Source organism: Zophobas morio, unplaced genomic scaffold, assembly GCF_036711695.1.
Source record: "Zophobas morio isolate AGI-343-1 ecotype UQ-CSIRO unplaced genomic scaffold, CSIRO_AGI_Zmor_V1 ptg000014l, whole genome shotgun sequence".
Classification (NCBI taxonomy): domain Eukaryota; kingdom Metazoa; phylum Arthropoda; class Insecta; order Coleoptera; family Tenebrionidae; genus Zophobas; species Zophobas morio.
Genome location: NW_026972119.1, coordinates 17284255 through 17304019, shown reverse-complemented (window position 1 = coordinate 17304019; position 19765 = coordinate 17284255). Strand labels below are relative to the sequence as shown.

General features: G+C 34.2%; 2 protein-coding genes across 2 annotated transcripts in view; one reads left to right on the top strand and one right to left on the bottom strand.

Moving 5' to 3' along the window:
- Positions 1-19765, bottom strand: part of LOC135128580 (centrosomal protein of 290 kDa) — an 83543-nt gene that overhangs the window by 238 nt on the left and 63540 nt on the right. The window contains exons 18-20 of the mRNA XM_064055473.1: positions 739-905; positions 501-690; positions 27-287 (exon numbers count right to left, since the gene is read on the bottom strand). Of these exons, the coding sequence (XP_063911543.1) occupies positions 27-287; positions 501-690; positions 739-905 (618 nt within the window). The remainder of the gene's footprint in view (positions 1-26; positions 288-500; positions 691-738; positions 906-19765) is intronic.
- The window catches only part of LOC135128581 (cytochrome P450 6a22-like), a 29849-nt gene continuing 24066 nt past the window's right edge, over positions 13983-19765 (top strand). Inside the window, exon 1 of the mRNA XM_064055474.1 lies at positions 13983-15024. Coding sequence (XP_063911544.1) covers positions 14486-15024 — 539 coding nt within the window. The 5' untranslated portion in view covers positions 13983-14485. The remainder of the gene's footprint in view (positions 15025-19765) is intronic.

Sequence of the window (19765 nt, the reverse complement as noted above, 5' to 3'; positions counted from 1 at the left end):
ATTGACTCGCCCCCCTAATTATTTACCTCCTGCAATAATGCCTTTTCTTTTATCGCCGCTCGCTGCAATAAAACTTTAACTTTGTTCAACAACTGCGTCTTCTGTTCCAATTGTTCCCTAACTTGCGCCAGTTCATCCGATAAAACGGCTACACTATCACTAACAGGTTTGTTTTGGCCGGTTTTCAGCGTTTTAACCTCTTCTTCCAGCTTGCCAACCTTTTGGACGCTCTCGCAGTATTGCTCCTTTAGTCTCTGATGGTCCCTCTTTAATTTATCTTCGGAACCCTATAAAAACCGCCGGAGTAGAGTGCGATCCGGCACACTTTTGTTTACAGTATTACGAGCAGCGAACTTTCAGGAAGGAGCTTTTAAGCTTCCACCAAAGCGAATAAAACCTGGCAACGGTCAATGTTGTAACTGAATTAAAATAATAATAAAAAATCGATTTACACCGTTTCGGATTTCGAACGCTTTGGGGAAAAAGCTCCGATTCATTACCGTGCGATCGGAATAAAAACGTTTTCCGGTCAATAACCTCTTATTTTCCGCTTGTAGCTTTTCCACCACTCGCTTCAGCACGAAAATCGTCCTTTCCAACTCGCTGATTTTTTTCGCGTCCGTTTTTGGGTTCGCGCCCACGTCGGGATTTGCGGTTTCCACGTTTTCCTTCTTTAATACCTCGATGTAGCTGGAAATAAAACGCGATGATTGCGGAAGCGGCGCGGTAGATAATTACTTCTCTAAATGCTGGATTTGTTCGCGCAAATGAGGAAGTTCTTTTGTGGATTTCTCGAGGTCTAATTTCAGCTCCAGATTTTCCGCTTCTAGGCACAGGTTGCTCTTCTGTAGGTTCGACACGGTGTTCTGGAGGCGGTCCAGCTCGGCGCGGACCTCCACGCTCCCCTGGAAAACGATTTCAGGCGGAATTGATCAATCAAGTGATATTTCTAATTTATTAAATGAGGTGCAGTTAGAGTGTGTGCTCATTAAAGTGTTTATGCTCTACAAATTTTATTAAATGGAGCTTGCAATCGCGGATTGTCCACGAAACCCACAAACAGGTATTGTGCATTAAGAGGCACAGGTTATTAAGTCAATTGAATGGTTTCGTCATTGCGGTGTAAGTGTTTTGAAATAATTCATACGATTTCATAATTGTTTCATATCTTGTTAACAAGAAATCGGTCACTTGGCCAGTGAATTTAACTCGACAAATTGATCTGTAAATTAAAATATTGCTGCAATAGATGAGTGAGTCCAGTTTGATGATTTCTGAGTGTCATGTGTGCTTACTTTATATTTTGAGGTGATTCCATTAAAATAGGACGGTAACACTCAGTGAGTGCATCTGAACACATAACTCATTATGTTATTTCACAAGGTTATATGGATTTTCTAATTATTTCATCTGTCGCTTTTTAGATTATTTTGAAGCTTTTGAGAATATTTAATCGTAAAAATTGGTCTAAAGAGTTTAGACAGTACTTCCCTCGCTGTCGGAAACTTGACGACTGCATGCCTATTGTGTTTTTTTTCTCATTACATTTTTGTAGTGGGAATTTAAAAAAAAATTGTGATGACGTCATCAACATTTTTGCAAGGACACGTATATCAGTTGGGATAGATGTAGTGTAATACTAAGAATAAAATTATTGTATTCCCAAATTTTCGGGAAAATGAATTGGGTCGTTTTGAATATTGATTTCTTATAATCAATAAAATAACGAAACAGTTTACTCACGTATACGGCGATAGTGTGTAATATCTAGAGAGCGGATTTCTGTCAGGCTATGCAAGGCCAAACGCGGTACGGCTCGTACGGGATGCGAATTTATTGCGGTTGCGGACTGCACTTCGTTTATTTGAGATTAGAATAACGCTGTTTCGTTGCACTCTGCTGTTAATTCCCGTTCTCATTTACTTAGCCGTTTGATTAATAAATCGTTAATTATATTTATGGAATTAGTACTGATTAAATTCAGTGATTATCTATCACCCGCTACTGAGTCCCGGCGATCCAGCGCGTCACCACCTATAATTGTGACGTAGCCCGACAAAAATCCGCTGTCTAGTAATATGAAAGGCAACTGAAAATCGTTTATGTATAAACATTCTTAATTTAAGATGACAAGCATAACAGCATACGTGAGAGTCAAACAGAGAAACTGTAAACAAAACGACCATCGGTTTTATTGCCTCGACTTCCGCTTATTATATAAAACATTGGGTTTTATTTTAATTCTTGACGGTGAAATTCACAATTGGTTGATTATAAACATGTCTATTTCACATTCGCGGAACCAAGTGAGCGCATAAAACAAATGCAGGTCTGTAATGTTAAAGTCGATGTAAATAAGCGTACTACCCTTATGTTTCAACCGAGTTTTTCCTTTAACAAATTTTGTGTCTACCAAATTGGGTTGGTTGGGGTGTAATACTAATAATAAGTGTTGCCTTTAATTTAATCAATAAAATAAATTGACTTCATTAATTTTTTTGAACCACCTCTTAAGAAAATCTAAAAAATATGAACGGAATGATAAATCACAAGTACAAACTCATCATATTTTTTGCATTTTAGATAGGATTTATTCAGCAAAATTTAAGGGTGACGTCATCAATTTTTTTAGGAGGGATGAACAAATACATTTTGAACAAAAGTTTACCATGCTTATAATAACTTTAAAATATACCTAAGATTTCAAAGCATTCGGTTTTGTAATTCCTGATTAAATCGATAAAATAAATTCACGCCTTCATTAATTTTTTTGAGTCACCCTGCATATGCAAATCCAAAAATATGAATGGAATGATAAATCACAAGTACAGACTCATCATATTTTGTACATTTTAGATACGATTTATTCGGCAAACTTTTGAGCTGACGTCATCAGTTTTTTGTAGAAGATAACCAAATATATTTTGACTAAAAATTTATTATGCTCTTTATAATCTTAAAACATCTGCAAGATTTCAAAGCATTCGGTTTTGTAGTTCCTGATTAAATCAATAAAATAAATTTACGCATTCATTAATTTTTTTGACTCACCCTGTATATGCAAATCGAAAAAATTTGAATGGAATGATAAATCACAAGAAGAGACTCACCATATTTTGTACATTTTAGATAGGATTTATTCAGCAAAATTTTGTGGTGACGTCATAAATTTTTTAGGGGGGACGACCAAATACATTTTGATCAAAAATTTACCATGCTTATGATAATTTTAAAATATCTTCAAGATTTCGAGGCACACGGTTTTGTAGTTCCTGAGTAAATCAGTAAAATAAATTTACGCTTTCATTTATTTTCTTGAATCACCCTGTATATGCAAATCCAAAAAATATGAATCGAGTGATAGATCACAAGTACAGACTGATCATATTTTGTACATTTTAGATATTATTTATTCGGCAAATTTTCGAGCTGACGTCATCAAGTTTTTGGAGGGGATAAGCAAATATATTTTGACTAAACATCTATTATGCTCTTTATAACCTTAAAACATCTGCAAGATGTCACAGCATTCCGTTCTGTAGTTCCTGATTAAATCAATAAAATATATTTACGCATTCATTAATTTTTTTGAGTCACTCTGTATATGCAAATCCAAAAAATATGGATGGAGTGATAAATGACAAGTACAGACTCATCATATTTTGTACATTTTAGATATGATTTATTCGGCAAACTTTCGAGCTGACGTCATCAAGTTTTTGGAGGGGATAAGCAAATATATTTTGACTAAACATTTATTATGCTCTTTATGACCTTAAAACATCTGCAAGATTTCAGAGCATTCGGTTTTGTAGTTCCTGATTAAATCAATAAAATATATTTACGCATTCATTAATTTTTTTGAGTCACCCTGTATATGCAAATCCAAAAAATATGAATGGAGTGATAAATTACAAGTACAGACTCATCATATTTTGTACATTTTAGATATGATTTATTCGGCAAACTTTCGAGCTGACGTCATCAAGTTTTTGGAGGGGATAAGCAAATATATTTTGACTAAACATTTATTATGCTCTTTATGACCTTAAAACATCTGCAAGATTTCAGAGCATTCGGTTTTGTAGTTCCTGATTAAATCAATAAAATATATTTACGCATTCATTAATTTTTTTGAGTCACCCTGTATATGCAAATCCAAAAAATATGAATGGAGTGATAAATTACAAGTGCAGACTCATCATATTTTGTACATTTTAGATATGATTTATTCGGCAAACTTTCGAGCTGACGTCATCAAGTTTTTGGAGGGGATAAGCAAATATATTTTGACTAAACATTTAGTATGCTCTTTATGACCTTAAAACATATGCAAGATTTCAGAGCATTCGGTTTTGTAGTTTCTGAGTAAATCAGTAAAATAAATTTACGCATTCATTAATTTTTTTGAGTCACCCTGTATATGCAAATCCAAAAAATATGAATGCAGTGATAGATCACAAGTACAGACTCATCATATTTTGTACATTTTAGATATGATTTATTCCACAAACTTTTGAGCTGACGTCATCAAGTTTTTGGAGGGGATAAGCAAATATTTTTTGACTAAAGATTTATGATGCTCTTTATAGCCTTAAAACATCTGCAACATTTCAAAGCATTATGGTTAGCAGATTAAAAATTAAATTTCAAAATGTTTTATAATTTTGATTTTTTTTCCAAAAATCTGGACGTTTCGGGTGAAAAGTCGATTCAGAGTTGTAAACTACATGTGTAGGACTATGTTATTTTATTCAATTGAAAACCCATTTACTATGTACAATTTTGAAGTGACGTCATCGCATTAGTGGTGGGGATGATTAGACAAATTTTGGGTAGCGTTTTACCATCTACATGATATTCTTAATATAAGTACAAAATTTCACAACAATCGGTTGAGTACTTTCGGAGATTATCTGTCTAATAAAAATCCGGGACGGCAGACGGACAGACGGACAGACGGACGGACAGACGGACGGACAGACGGACAGACGGACAGACGGACAGACAGACGGAAATGGGAGACCTATTTCTTCGTCTTCTAGGGGTCATGAAAGATCGAGAAAACGTAAAAGTAGAGAGTCGGCCGACGGACTCGATTACAATACTTCCTTTGCTTACGCTCGGGAAGTAAAAATTGATCAAGATTATATGAAATACACAGACAGACGTAATATAATGAAATCGTAAAAAAATCATTTGTAAATAAGTGTTGGCAAACTTTACATATATCGTGTAGATGGTTAAACGTCAACCAAAATTTGTTCAATAGTCCCCATGAACAATTTGATTATTCAACCTCAAAATTTTGTATGACAAATGCTATTTAAGTTTTCAACTATACTTCTGTATTTGTATTTGTACTTTATGAATGCGCCTTGACTTTTTATCCTAGGCATTGTATAACAACCTGTTATGGTTTATATAAGAGGAATCGGTCGTATAATTCAGTTGGCTTGCGCTGTGCTGTTCTTTCATATCTTTTAAAAAAGACTTTAGTCCCTATTTTTTCAAACTCTTTCAAAAACAGAACAAAAGAGATCTTTAAGGTTCTTTCACGTATTTAAAAAGATTTTGGCAGACGACTTATTATTTTAAAAAATAAAAAAATAAAAAATCGACAAATTGAAAAATCGGAAAATTGTATTACTGTATGGAAAATCCAAAATTGAAATATCGAAAAATTGAAAAAAAACACAAATCTTATAAAATGGAATTGGGAATTCCAGTTTTCATTTTTTTTAGTTTTTAGATTTTTCAACTTTTGAATATTTGAGTTGATAATTTGTTTGACAATTTTGCGTTTTTTAATTCCAATTTTTTAATTTTTCAATTTTTAACTTTCGATTTAAAATTTTTCCTTTCCACGATTTGTCATTATTCGATTTTTTAACTAAAAGAACAAGTTTATTCGCACCGAAATTTTGAAAAATCGAAAAATTCAAAACTTCAAAATGTAACTGCAAAATCGAAAAATAGAAAAATTGGAAAACCTAAACCCGAGAAGTCGAAAAATCAAATCACCAAAAATTAATACTTGTCAAGGTACTAGCCCCACCCACCCACCCTTTAGTTTCTTAGAAGAATAGGTCATCTGCCAAAAAACAATCATATCTTGGCAAGTATGAGACTGATTTTTGCAAATGATATATTCTTTAATAAAATAAGGGTGGGTGGGCGGGGCCAGTACTTATCGAGATGAAACTGATTTTGGCGAATGACATATGCTCTAAGAAAATAAGGGTGGGTGGGCGGGGTCAGTACTTGTCAAGATAACACTGATTTTGGCAGACGACCAAATCTTCTAAGAAAATAAAGGGTGGGTGGGCGGGGCTACAACTTGTCAAGATGAGACTGATTTTGGCAGACGACTTATTCTGTTAAAAAAAATAGAAAAATTCAAAAATCAAAAATGGACAAATTGAAAAATGGGATAAATGAGAAATCGGAAAATTGTACAACTGTATAATCGGACAATTAGAACTTGAAATATCGAAAAATTGAAAAAAAAAACAACAAAACTTGTAAAATCGATTTCGAAATTCTAGTTTTAATTTTTTTTTTAGTTTTTAGATTTTTCAACTTTTGAATATTTCATTTCATAATTTGTTTGAGAATTTTGCATTTTTCAATTCCAATCTTTTGATTTTTCAATTTTTAACTTTACAATTTTGCAATTTTTATTTTCAATTTTTCAAGTTTTCAATTTAAAATTTTTAATTTTTAAATAAATAGTTTATTGATCATCCAACGGGCAAATCGCCCACATATGACATAATAATAACTAATAGTAAACTTAACCCAAAATTTTTTTAATATAATGCTAATTTAACGCCAGCAATAAATTCATTTTGACACTCTACAAATATATCACATAGGTGTTGTATGCTATTGTATATTCCGCACATATTGTTAACTGGTGAATAATAATGTTGATTAGAAGAACAAATTTATTCGAGCCAAAATGTTGAAAAATCGAAAAATCCAAAAATTTAAAATGTAACTACAAATTCGAAAAATAGAAAAATTGGAAAATCTAAAATTTAAAAAATCGTGAAATCAAATCAGAATCAGAAATTAAAAAATTCTCAAAATTGAAATGTTGAAAAATTAAAAATCGAAAACTTGAAAAGTCGACAAATCGAAAACTGGAACAATTTAAAAAATCGAAAAACCGAGAAGTCAAAAAATAAAAAAAATTGAAAAACTGAAAAATCGAGAAATTAGAAAAAATCGAAAAACCTAAAAAAAGGAAAATCGAAACTTAGAAAAATTGAAACATGAAAAGATCGAGAAATCGAAAATTAAAAAGAATCGGTAAATTGAATAGTCGAAAAATTGGGAGATCGAAAAATCATTAAAAAACTGAAATATCGAAAACTGTATAAATCCAAATGTTGAAAAATCGTAGACCTTAAATATCGAAAAACCGAAACATCGAAAGCTCTACATAGGTATTTAGAAATCGAAAAATTGAAAAATTGGAAAATCGAAGAATTAAAAAATCGAAAATCAAAAATTTTAAAAATCAAAAAATCGAAAGATCGAGAAATTGAATCACGAAAAATTAAAAAATCTAAAATTTAAAAGTTCCAAAAATTGAAAAATTAAATAAAAAATTGGAAAAATAAATGTCGAAAAAATGAAGAATCGAAAAAATTGAGTAATCCAGAAATTAAAAACTGAAATGTTGAAAAATTGAGAAATCGAAAAATTGAAAAATCGGAAAGTGTGTAAAAACGAAAAATTGAATCTAAAATGGGTAAAACGAAAAATTGAGAGAAGTTCAAACATCGATAAATTACAATATCGGTAAATAGAAAAGCCAGAAGGTCATAAACTTGAAAAACCTGGAAATCGGAAAATCGAAATAGCATAAAATCTAAAAACCATAAAATTGAAAAATGGAAAATTCGGGAAATTGAACAATCGAAAAATAAAGACATCGAAATCTCCATAAATCCAAATCTTGCCAAATATTAACCCCCACCCACCCGCCCTTTATTTTGTTAGAGGGTATGTCATTTACCAAAGTCAGTCTTACCTAACCAAGTACTAAGGTCGTGACCCCTCATGGGCATTTTATTTTTTTAAGGTGTCATTCATAAAACATCTGACTAACAATAAAAAAGTATTTTTTTATACCGGCGTAATACAAACATACACATAAAATGTCAAATGTTAACTAGATGAAACTTTTAGACGATTTTCAAAAACCAAATTTTCAACAATTTTCTAAATTTAAATAAATACATTTTCTTGGGCATTTCGGGCCACAGATGTGACCTTTGTCCTCATTTCTTCGATAACTCCAACCGTTTTACAGAATCGCCCATTGAAATATCGCGGTTTTTTAAAATTTCGAAAAATTCGAGTTTCACTCGAAATAATTCGAAAATATTACTCCGTCATCCTAAACACGCTATATTTTTGGAATTAGCACGTCAAGCGCCCTGAAATTTTTGAGAATTTTTAGACGATTTTTAACGAAATACATTTTCTTGAAAATTTTGGGCTGCAGAAGTCACTTCCGGCCTCATTTCTTCGATAACTCTAACCGGTTTACCAGAATTGCTCAATGAAGTATCGCAATTTTTTTAAATTAAAAAAAATGGAATTTCACTCCGAATAATTGGAAAATATTCTCGGTGACTCTAAACACGCTATATTTTTGGAATCAGGACGTCAAGATCTATAACCTTGAATTTTTTAAGAATTTTTAAACGACTTTATCAAAAATGAAATTTTACACAATGACTCTTATGCAAATTTCGAACCATTTTTGACGATTTTCGAAATTTAAATGTACACATTTTCTTGTAGATTTAGAGCCACAGACATCACTTCCCGCCTCATTTCTTCGATAACTCCAATCGTTTTTCCAGAATCGCCCACTGAAATATTGCAATTTTAAAAAAATTCAAAAAATTCGAATTTCGCTCTGAATATTTCGAAAATATTGCTGCCGGACCCTAAACAAGCTATATTTTTGGAATGAGCACGTCAAGATTTATAACCCTGATTTTTTTGAGAATTTTTAAACGACATTATCAAAAATGAAATTTTCCACTATGACCCTTAAGCAAATTTCGAACCATTTTTGACGATTTTCGAAATTTAAATAAACACATTTTCTTGTAGATTTAGAGCCACAGACATCGCTTCCCGCCTCATTTCTTCGATAACTCCAACCGTTTTCCCAGAATCGCCCACTGAAATATCGCAATTTTAAAAAATTCCAAAAAATTCGAATTTCACTCTGAATATTTCGAAAATATTGCTGCCGGACCCTAAACAAGCTATATTTTTGGAATCAGCACGTCAAGATTTATAACCCTGAATTTTTTGAGAATTTTTAAACGACTTTATCAAAAACGAAATTTTCCACTATGGCCCTTAAGCAAATTTCGAACCATTTTTGACGATTTTCGAAATTTAAATAAACACATTTTCTTATAAATTTAGGGCTACAGAAACCACTTCCCGCCACATTTCTTCCATAACTCCAAACGTTTACTCAGAATCGCCCACTGAAATATCGCAATTTTCAAAAATTAAAAAAAAATTACACTTCGAATATTTCGAAAACATGGCTTTTGAGCCTAAACACGCTCTATTTTTGGAATCAGCCCGTCAGGATCTATAAACTTGAATTTTTTTTGAGAATTTTTAAACGATTTTTTTCAAAAATGAAATTTTCCAATATGTATGCAAATTTCGAGCCATATTCGACGATTTTCGAAATTTAACTAATACATTTTCTTGTAGAATTAGGGCCACAGAACTCACTTCCCGCCTCATTTCTTCGTTAATTCTAATCGGTTTTCCAGAATCGCCCAATGAAATATCGCAATTTTTTATAATTAAAAAAAAAATCGAATTTCACTCCGAATAATTGGAAAATATTCTCGGTGACCCTAAACATGCTATATTTTTGGAATCAGGACGTCAAGATCTATAACTCTGAATTTTTTGAGAATTTTTAAACGACTTTATCAAAAATGAAATTTTCCAAACTATGACTCATGCAAATTTCGAACCATTTTTGACGATTTTCGAAATTTAAATAAACACATTTTTTTGTAGATTTAGAGCCACAGAAGTCACTTCCCGTCTCATTTCTTCGATAACTCCAACCGTTTTTTCAGAATCGCCCACTGAAATATTTAAAAAATTTCAAAAAATTAGAATTTCAATCGGAATAGCAGCACGTCAAGATCTATAGATCTATATCTACCTATATATATATATATATATATATAACCCTGAATTTTTTGAGAAGCTTTAGACGACTTTTTCAAAATTGAAATATTCCACTATTCCCTCAGGCAAATTTCGACCCATTTTCGACGATTATCTAAACTTAATGAAACACATTTTCTTGTAGATTTCGGGCCCCAGAAGTCAATTTTGGTTAACATTTTACCATCTGGACAGTATTCCTAAAACACATCTAAAATCTTACAACAATCGGTCCAGTAGTTTCGAGATTATCGTCTGGTAAATATTGACACAGACGACAGACAGACGGCAGACAGACCCCAAACAGACAGACGACAGACAGACGACAGACAGACGGCAGACAGACCACAAACAGACAGACGACAGAGCAACGACAGAGAGACGACAGAGAGACGGCAGGCAGACGAAAGACAGACGGCAAACAGACGAAAGACATACGACAAAGAGACGACGGAGAGACGACAGACAGACGAAAGACAAACGACAGACAGACGACAGACAACGACAGACAGACGATAGACAGACGACAGACGACAGACAGATGACAGACAGACGACAGACAGATTACCGACAGACGATAGACAGACGATAGACAGACAGACAGACAGACGGACAGACGACAGACGGACGGCAGAACGACGACGCACATACAGACAGACGGACGAGAAAACATTAAATTAGCAATTCGCCGAGGAAAAAAATTTCCGAAAATATTTTCGATTTATTATGTTTTTAAAGGACGTATTTGAAACAGGAATTTGTCGTAAGGGATCAATAAAACTTTAAAAACGTATTTAGTATTAAGGAGACTTCAGAAAGTTAAAAAAGGATTTACAGTTATTTTGGCTGACTTTCTCCTAGTCTTCAAGCACAATTAATCTAATTAAGCAAGTCCAGTGTCTTATATACACAATTTATAACATTTTTAGTTAGTTTTTAGTTAGGTGACAGGCAGACTACAGAGAGACCACAGACAGACAGATAGACGACAGACGGAAAGACCACAGACAGACGACGTAAAGACGACAGACGGAAGACAGACAGATAACAGGCAGATGACAGACAGACGACAGATAGATAGACGATAGACGACCGATAGATTACAGACAGACGATAGACAGACAGACAGACAGACAGACAGACAGACAGACAAACAGACAGACAGACAGACAGGCAGACAGACGACAGACATACAGACAGACAGACGACACACAGACAGACGACAGACAGACGACAGACAGTCGACAGACGACAGACAGTCGACAGACGACAGACAGTCGACAGACGACAGACAGTCGACAGACGACAGACAGTCGACAGACGACAGAGAGTCGACAGACGACAGACAGTCCATAGACGACAGACAGTCGATGGACAGACAGACAGACAGACAGACTGACGGGCAGACAGATAGACAGACAGACGATAGACAGACATACGACGAACAGACAGACAGACGGAATGACGAGAAAACATTAAATTAGCAATTCGCCGGGGAAAAAAAATCCGAAAATATTTTCGATTTATTACCTTTTTGAAGGACGTATTTGAAACAGGAATTTGTCGTAAGGGATCAATAAAACTTTAAAAACGTATTTAGTATTAAGAAGACTTCAGAAAGTTAAAAAAAGATTTAAAATTATTTTGGCTGACCTTTTGCCACCCTTCAACCACAATTAATCGAGTTAAGCAAGTCCAGTGTCTTATATACAGAATTTATAACAGTTTTAGTTAGTTTTTAGACAGACAGACAGGCAGACGACAGACAGACTACAGACAGACCAGAGGCAAACCACAGACAGACCACAGACAGACGATAGACGGACAAGTGACAGACAGACGACGTAATGACGATAGACAGATGACAGGCAGACGATAGACGAACGACAGATTACAGACAGACGATAGACAGACAGACACAGAGAGAGACAGACGGACAGACGACAGACGGACGACAGATGACAGACTGACAAACGACAGATAGACGACAGATAGACGATAGACGACCGACGGATTACAGACAGACGATAGACAGACAGACAGACAAACAGACGACAGACGGACGACAGACAGACAGACAGACAGACATACGACGAACAGACATACAGACGGACGGACGAAAAAACATTAAAGTAGCAATTCGTAGGGTAAAAATATTAGCGAAAATATTTTCGACTTTTTTTGAAAGACGAATTTGAAACAGGAATTTGTCGTAGGAGATCAATCAAACTTTAAAAACGTATTTAGTATTAAAAAGACAAAAAGTTAAGTCAGGATTTAAAGTTATTTTGGCAGTCCTTTCCCCACCCTTCAAGTACAATTAATCGAGTTAAGCAAGTCCAGTGTCTTATATACACAATTTATAAAATTTTTAGTTCGTTTTTAGTTTTATTATTCCCAGTAATCCCTACATTTAAAAAAAAACGTTAGAAGTGGGTAATTAAAGTACAGAAAAACTAATTTTCTTTACAAAATTCTGTCATGAGGTTTCCAACCTCTTATTAAACACAAATAAATCTATTTGGATAGTTATGTGTAACACTAAAACAACAAATTCCCAAAATTAAAAAAAAAACAATTCAATCAAAATATCCTGCATAAGCAATTTTAAAAAATAAAATACTTAAGGAAAATTCGTGAATGGAAGCATGTTATTCCCCTCATCTTATACGGAAACATGGTATTCTTCTCATTTCAAGCCAGAATTAGTATCCAAAATTATGAGATGACGTCATCAAATTTTTGGAAAGGATGAACAGATAAATTTCGATCAACGATTTACCGTGTTCACGATAACTTTCGAGCCTATACACTTCAGTGGATTCAGTGTTGTAGTGGTTAACATATATTGTAAAATTTTGTTGTAGATACCTATAATTGATTTTTTTTTTTTTTAACGGACGTAAATATAAAAGAAAACATCAAAGAAGATTGCCGATAACTAATAAAAAATAACAATAAAAAATGACACACAGAGAGAAGAACAAAAGAAGACAAACATACATATTTAAGTCACTGAGATAAAAACACTATTGAGACGAGAAAGTAGAAGGAATACAAGAATTTCGTAGGATCGGAAGCAAAAATAAGTTAACAACTACGTTAGAGTAAATCTGTGTTAGAACCTTGAGAGATTTTAAATATTTCAAGGTTCTAAAACAAATTTGCCCTTTCGGCTATATAAAAAACTAAACCTGTAGTTTCTGCGTTGCACTGATATTTGTACAAAATTTTCACAAGAACTAGTGTGTCAAATTTTGAAAATAAATAAACAGCCATCTAAATATTACTAGTAAAAAGGCAGTACAGGAACAATTATATACATATAAAATGGCCACATAACTTGTCAAAAAGTCTAATTTTAGCGACGATGGCAAAACAAACTAAAATCAAATAGCACGGTTAAATGTTACTTGACTAGTCTCAATTTACTGTGGCGATCAGAGAAAATGTGTTATCAGTGGCACGAAGGTGATCTTTCACTAAAATTTGCTACGCTTATTATGGTAAACTCGTATTAATTACAAATAATGGTAGTAGTACCTAACTAAAAGCAGTGAAATGTGTACAAACATACTAACTAGTGTCGATGATAATAAAAAGCGCATACGTCATATTTTTGTAGCTTTAATTCATTGTGGCCCACTTGACTGTACACTTTGGGCACTACCTTCAATAATTCTCGACAAGAAGTTTATCATTGCTTTTACCTGTCATGTTCGGAACTAATAACGGCAGTCGTAACTGCATTTCCTACAAACCCAGCGAAGCAGCATGATGTAACGTCCTCGTAGAAGCTATTCTTCACGGTTTATTACCGGTCGCTGGATGGGGAAAGTTAAAGAAGAGAAATTTCTCCGGCGGTTTCTTACGACAGTTCAGTAAAACCTTTCAGTCCAAAAAGAACAAACCCATCAAGTTCAAGAGCAGAGTGTCCACCGAAATAGTAGGAGTGCCGGTGCATTACATGAAGTGTTAAGTGAGTTACAATGTCCCAACCATGATCCTGTATGCCCTCCTGGACCTCCTCTACGTGTTCATTTATTTATTCTGTTACATAATGTTCAACGTGCTAACATACATGCTCTACGAGGGCAACTTCATCGAGGGTTTATCCCGATACGCCTCAATCATAAAAATCTTCCTGTAAACCCGCGTGTCATACCAGTGAAAGTGCTCTTTACCGACCTAACCCAACGCCAGAGAAAAGTTCGCGGTTCATCGACTGCACAAAACATTAAAAATGGAAAGTGGTTTCGTCGGGATTGTCCTCTTCCTCGTCATCCTCGTGTACTTATATTTCAAACACGCCTACACGTACTGGAAGTCCCGGGGCGTCCCGCAGCTCGCTCCCTCGTTCCCGTTCGGGGACATGGCGAGCGTCATCTTCAGGCGCCAGAACATGGCCAACAAAATCAAAGAAATTTACGACCTGATGAGGGCGCAGGGACACAAGTTCGCGGGCTTGTACTTTTTCAGCAGGAAGGCGTTCCTGCCGCTGGATCCGGTGCTGATCAAGAAGATACTCGCTCAGGACTTCCAGCATTTCCACGATCGGGGAATATATTACGATGAGGAGAACGATCCGATAAGCGCGCATCTGTTCTCGTTGGCCGGACCTAAATGGAAAAATCTGAGGGCTAAATTGACACCGGCGTATTCGCCAGGCAAATTGAAATATATGTTTCAAACTATACTGGACTGCGGTGAGGAAATGGTTGCGAGATTGAAGGAGATAGCGGAGAGTGACGGAAGAGTTGAAATTAAGGAGATATTAGCAAGGTAACGTGAATGGAAATTTTCTGTAGAAATCCGACACAAATTTAAAGTTATAGATTTGACCGGGCTGTTTGTTAAAAAATTCATTCGCCTGAATATGTCTGCAACCTATTGAACTCTTGCACAACAGATACGTTTCGCATCAATGTTTTGCAACGAGGAAATAGGTTTAACAAAGAGTTAGTTTCTTAAATAATTCGCAGTCCCTGGTGAAACACTTAAAGCGACTTAAAGTTATGCAATCTCATGCAATACATAATTTTCTGTTTATTGAAATAGCAATGAAAAGTAAAAATTGAAGATAAACATAGAATTATAACTTGCACAATCTATAAATTTTGAAGACATTCAATTAAATAATTTTTTACTTCCTACGGGTATATAATTATTAAAATATACTGAACACTTTTTATTAAACACACATTTTAAATGTATTATAGTGGGTATTACACCTTTCATCTCTTGTTACAATGTTTCAAAGTGAACGCGTCTAATGAAGGTTACCTCAATTATTTGCTTGTCTTTTTTTGCAGCGAAAGTGATGCAACGAAAAAAGCTTTATTAGACGTCCCACTTCAACAGAGCATTTATTATTAACATATTAATACTTCCAACGTTGTTTTCTCCGGGGTGATTAAACAAATGTCTTACAAAATTAGCCAGGAGTTTTATTTTGTACTTAATTCACTGTCGCAGCTTTAAATATAATCAATTTGGGAGTTTTTATGTCCCCTAGAGTATGAAAAAATAGGTCCCCGTTTCCGTCTGTGTGTCCTTTGTCTGTCTGTAGTCTGTGTCAATTTTTATTAGCAAATTAAATGCAATATTTTTACAGGGTTTGAATTAAAAAATGATAATGAAAATCCCTATACGTATATTATCGATAACTCATTTTCTAGTCGATGCAAATCAAAAATTTTAGGAAACCTACTCTTAAGTTCTGTTAATAATAAACTGGGAAATTTATTTGAATATTCTGAAAAATATTGATTCAATAAGGGATAAAAACTTATATTTTCTCTAACCTTAGTAATTTACAGTGGAAGAAAATTTTTGTTCACAATCTTTAAAGAGCAGCTCTTTGTGCAGGTGGCTGCCTGGCTGTAAGTCATAAATTAGTGGAACGCCCGGAAGTGGCTAATTTTGCATTTTGCACAACCTCGAGATCATATGTGTCAACAAACGGTCAGTCGAAGACGAAATCGTATTTTTGTAAAAAAAAATTAAAAAAAAAGACCGACCGACGGGTTGAATGACTGAGTGGCTGGCTAACCAACCAACTAACTGGCTAACTGACTGAGTGCCTGAGTGAACTATTCACTGACAGACTGATTGACTGGCTGACTGACCCTACTGATTGTGTGATTGATTGACTGGCTTCGGTCTTCGGTTTCTAAAATTTTCGATTTCTCGATGTTTGAATTTTCGGTTTCCAAATTTTTCGATAATGTTAGTTTTTTGGGATTTTTCCAGGTTTTTGATTCTTCAATTTTCCGTTCACTTTTCAATATTTCAATATGTCAGTTTTGGAAATATTTCGATTGTTCAATTTATCAATTTTTCCATTTCCCGACTTCTCAATGTTTCGATTTTTCAGTTTTTCAGTTCAATTTTTCGATTTTTGGATGTTTCAGTTTCGGGATTTTTCAATTTTTCTGTTTTGGGATTTTTCAATATTTCGATACTTCAATTTTATGTTTTTTAAAATTTATCATTTTTAGTCTTCAATTTTTCGGTTTTTAAATTTTTCGATTTTTTTCGTTTCTGAATATTCGATTTTTCGATTTAACAATTTCTGGATTAATCGATTTTTGATTTTCCCATTTCCCGATTTCGCGACTTTTCATTTTTCAATTCTTTAGTATTTCGATTTTTTAAGTTTTCAATTTTCCAGGTTTTTGATTTTTCAATTTCTTAATTTTTCGGTGCCTCAGGTTTGAGATTTTTCAGTTTTTCGATCCTCCAGTTTTTCGATTTCTCGATTTTTACTTCCCGAGCGTAAGCAAAGGAAGTATTGTAATCGAGTCCGTCGGCCGACTCTCTACTTTTACGTTTTCTCGATCTTTCATGACCCCTAGAAGACGAAGAAATAGGTTTCCCATTTCCGTCTGTCTGTCTGTCCGTCCGTCTGTCCGTCTGTCCGTCTGTCTGCCGTCCCGGATTTTTATTAGACAGATAATCTCCGAAAGTACTGGACCGATTGTTGTAAAATTTTGTACTTATATTAGGAATATCATGTAGATGTTTTAAAATTACCATAAGCATGGTAAATTTTTTATCAAAATGTATTTGCTCTTCCCCCTTAAAAAATTGATGACGTCACTCCAAAATTTTGCTGAATAAATCCTATCTAAAATGTACAAAATATGATGAGTCTGTACTTGTGATTTATCATTCCAATCATATTTCTTGGATTTGCATATACACGGTGACTCAAAAAAATTAATGAATGCGTCAATTTATTTTATTGATTTAATCAGGAATTACAGAACCGAATGCTGTGAAATCTTGGAGATATTTTAAAGTTATTATAAGCATGGTATACTTTTGTTCAAAATGTATTTGTTCATCCCTCCTAAAAAAATTGATGACGTCACCCTTAAATTTTGCTGAATAAATCCTATCTAAAATGCAAAAAAGATGATGAGTTTGTACTTGTGATTTATCATTCCATTCATATTTTTTTAGATTTTCTTAAGAGGTGGCTCAAAAAAATTAATGAAGTCAATTTATTTTATTCATTAAATTAAAGGCAACACTTATTATTAGTATTAAATTGGACCAACCCAATTTGGTAGACACAAAGTTTTTTAAAGTAAAAACTCGGTTGAAACATAAGGGTAACACGCTTATTTACATCTACTTTAACATTACAGACGTGCATTTGTTTTGTGCGCTGACAAGGTTCCGCGAATGTGGTATAGACATGTGGTATAGACATAGGAAGTATTGTAATCGAGTCCGTCGGCCGACTCTCTACTTTTACATTTTCTCGATCTTTCATGACCCCTAGAAGACGAAGAAATAGGTCTCCTATTTCCGTCTGTCTGTCCGTCTGTCCGTCTGTCTGCCGTCCCGGATTTTTATTAGACAGATAATCTCCGAAAGTACTGGACCGATTATTGTGAAATTTTGTACTTATATTGGAGGAATATCATGTAGATGGTAAAACGCTAACCAAAATTTGTCTAATCATCCCCACCACTAATGCGATGACGTCACTTCAAAATCGTGCATAGTAAATGGCTTTTAAATTGTATAAAATAACATAGTCCTACACATGTAGTTTACGACTCCGAATTGAGTTTTTACCCGAAACGTCCAGATTTTTGGAAAAAAAATCAAAATTATAAAACAACATTTTGCAATTTAATTTTGAATCTGCTAACCCGAATGTTTTGAAATGTTGCGGATGTTTTAAGGCTGTAAAGAGCATCATAAATCTTCAGTCAAAATATATTTGGTTATCCCCTCCAAAAACTTGATGACGTCAGCTCAAAAATTTGCCGAATAAATCCTATTTCAAATGTACAAAATATGATGAGTCTGTAATTGTGATATATCACTCGGTTCATATTTTTTGGATTTGCATATACAGGGTGACTCAAAAAAATTAATGACTGCGTAAATTTATTTTACTGATTTACTCAGGAACTACTAAACCGAATGCTTTGAAATCTTGAAGATGTTTTAAGGTTATAAAGAGCATAATAAATGTTTAGTCAAAATAAATTTGCTTATCCCCTCCAAAAAAATGATGACGTCAGCTCGAAAGTTTGCCGAATAAATCCTATCTAAACTGTAAAAAATGATGAGTCTGTACTTGTAATTTATCACTCCATTCATATTTTTACTTCCCGAGCGTAAGCAAAGGAAGTATTGTAATCGAGTCCGTCGGCCGACTCTCTACTTTTACGTTTTCTCGATCTTTCATGACCCCTAGAAGACGAAGAAATAGGTCTCCCATTTCCGTCTGTCTGTCCGTCTGTCCGTCTGTCCGTCTGTCCGTCTGTCCGTCTGTCCGTCTGTCCGTCTGTCCGTCCGTCTGTCCGTCTGTCCGTCTGTCCGTCCGTCTGTCCGTCTGTCCGTCTGTTGTCCCGGATTTTTATTAGACAGATAATCTCCGAAAGTACTCGACCGATTGTTGTGAAATTTTGTACTTATATTAAGAATATCATGTAGATGGTAAAACGCTAACCAAAATTTGTCTAATCATCCCCACCACTAATGCGATGACGTCACTTCAAAATAATTTGGTTATCTTCTACAAAAAACTGATGACGTCAGCTCAAAAGTTTGCCGAATAAATCGTATCTAAAATGTACAAAATATGATGAGTCTGTACTTGTGATTTATCATTCCAATCATATTTTTGGATTTGCATATGCAGGGTGACTCAAAAAAATTAATGAATTTGTTTACAGTTTCTCTGTTTGGCTCTCACGTATGCTGTTACGCTTGTCATCTTAAATTAAGAATGTTTATACATAAACGATTTTCAGTTGCCGTATACGTGAGTAAATTGTTTCGTTATTTTATTGATTATAAAAAATCAATATTCAAAACGACCCAATTCATTTTCCCGAAAATTTGGGAATACAATAATTTTATTCTTAGTATTACACTACATCTATCCCAACTGATATCCGTGTCCTTGCAAAAATGTTGATGACGTCATCGCAGTTTTAAATTCCCACTACAAAAATGTAATGAGAAAAAAACACAATAGCCATGCAGTCGTCAA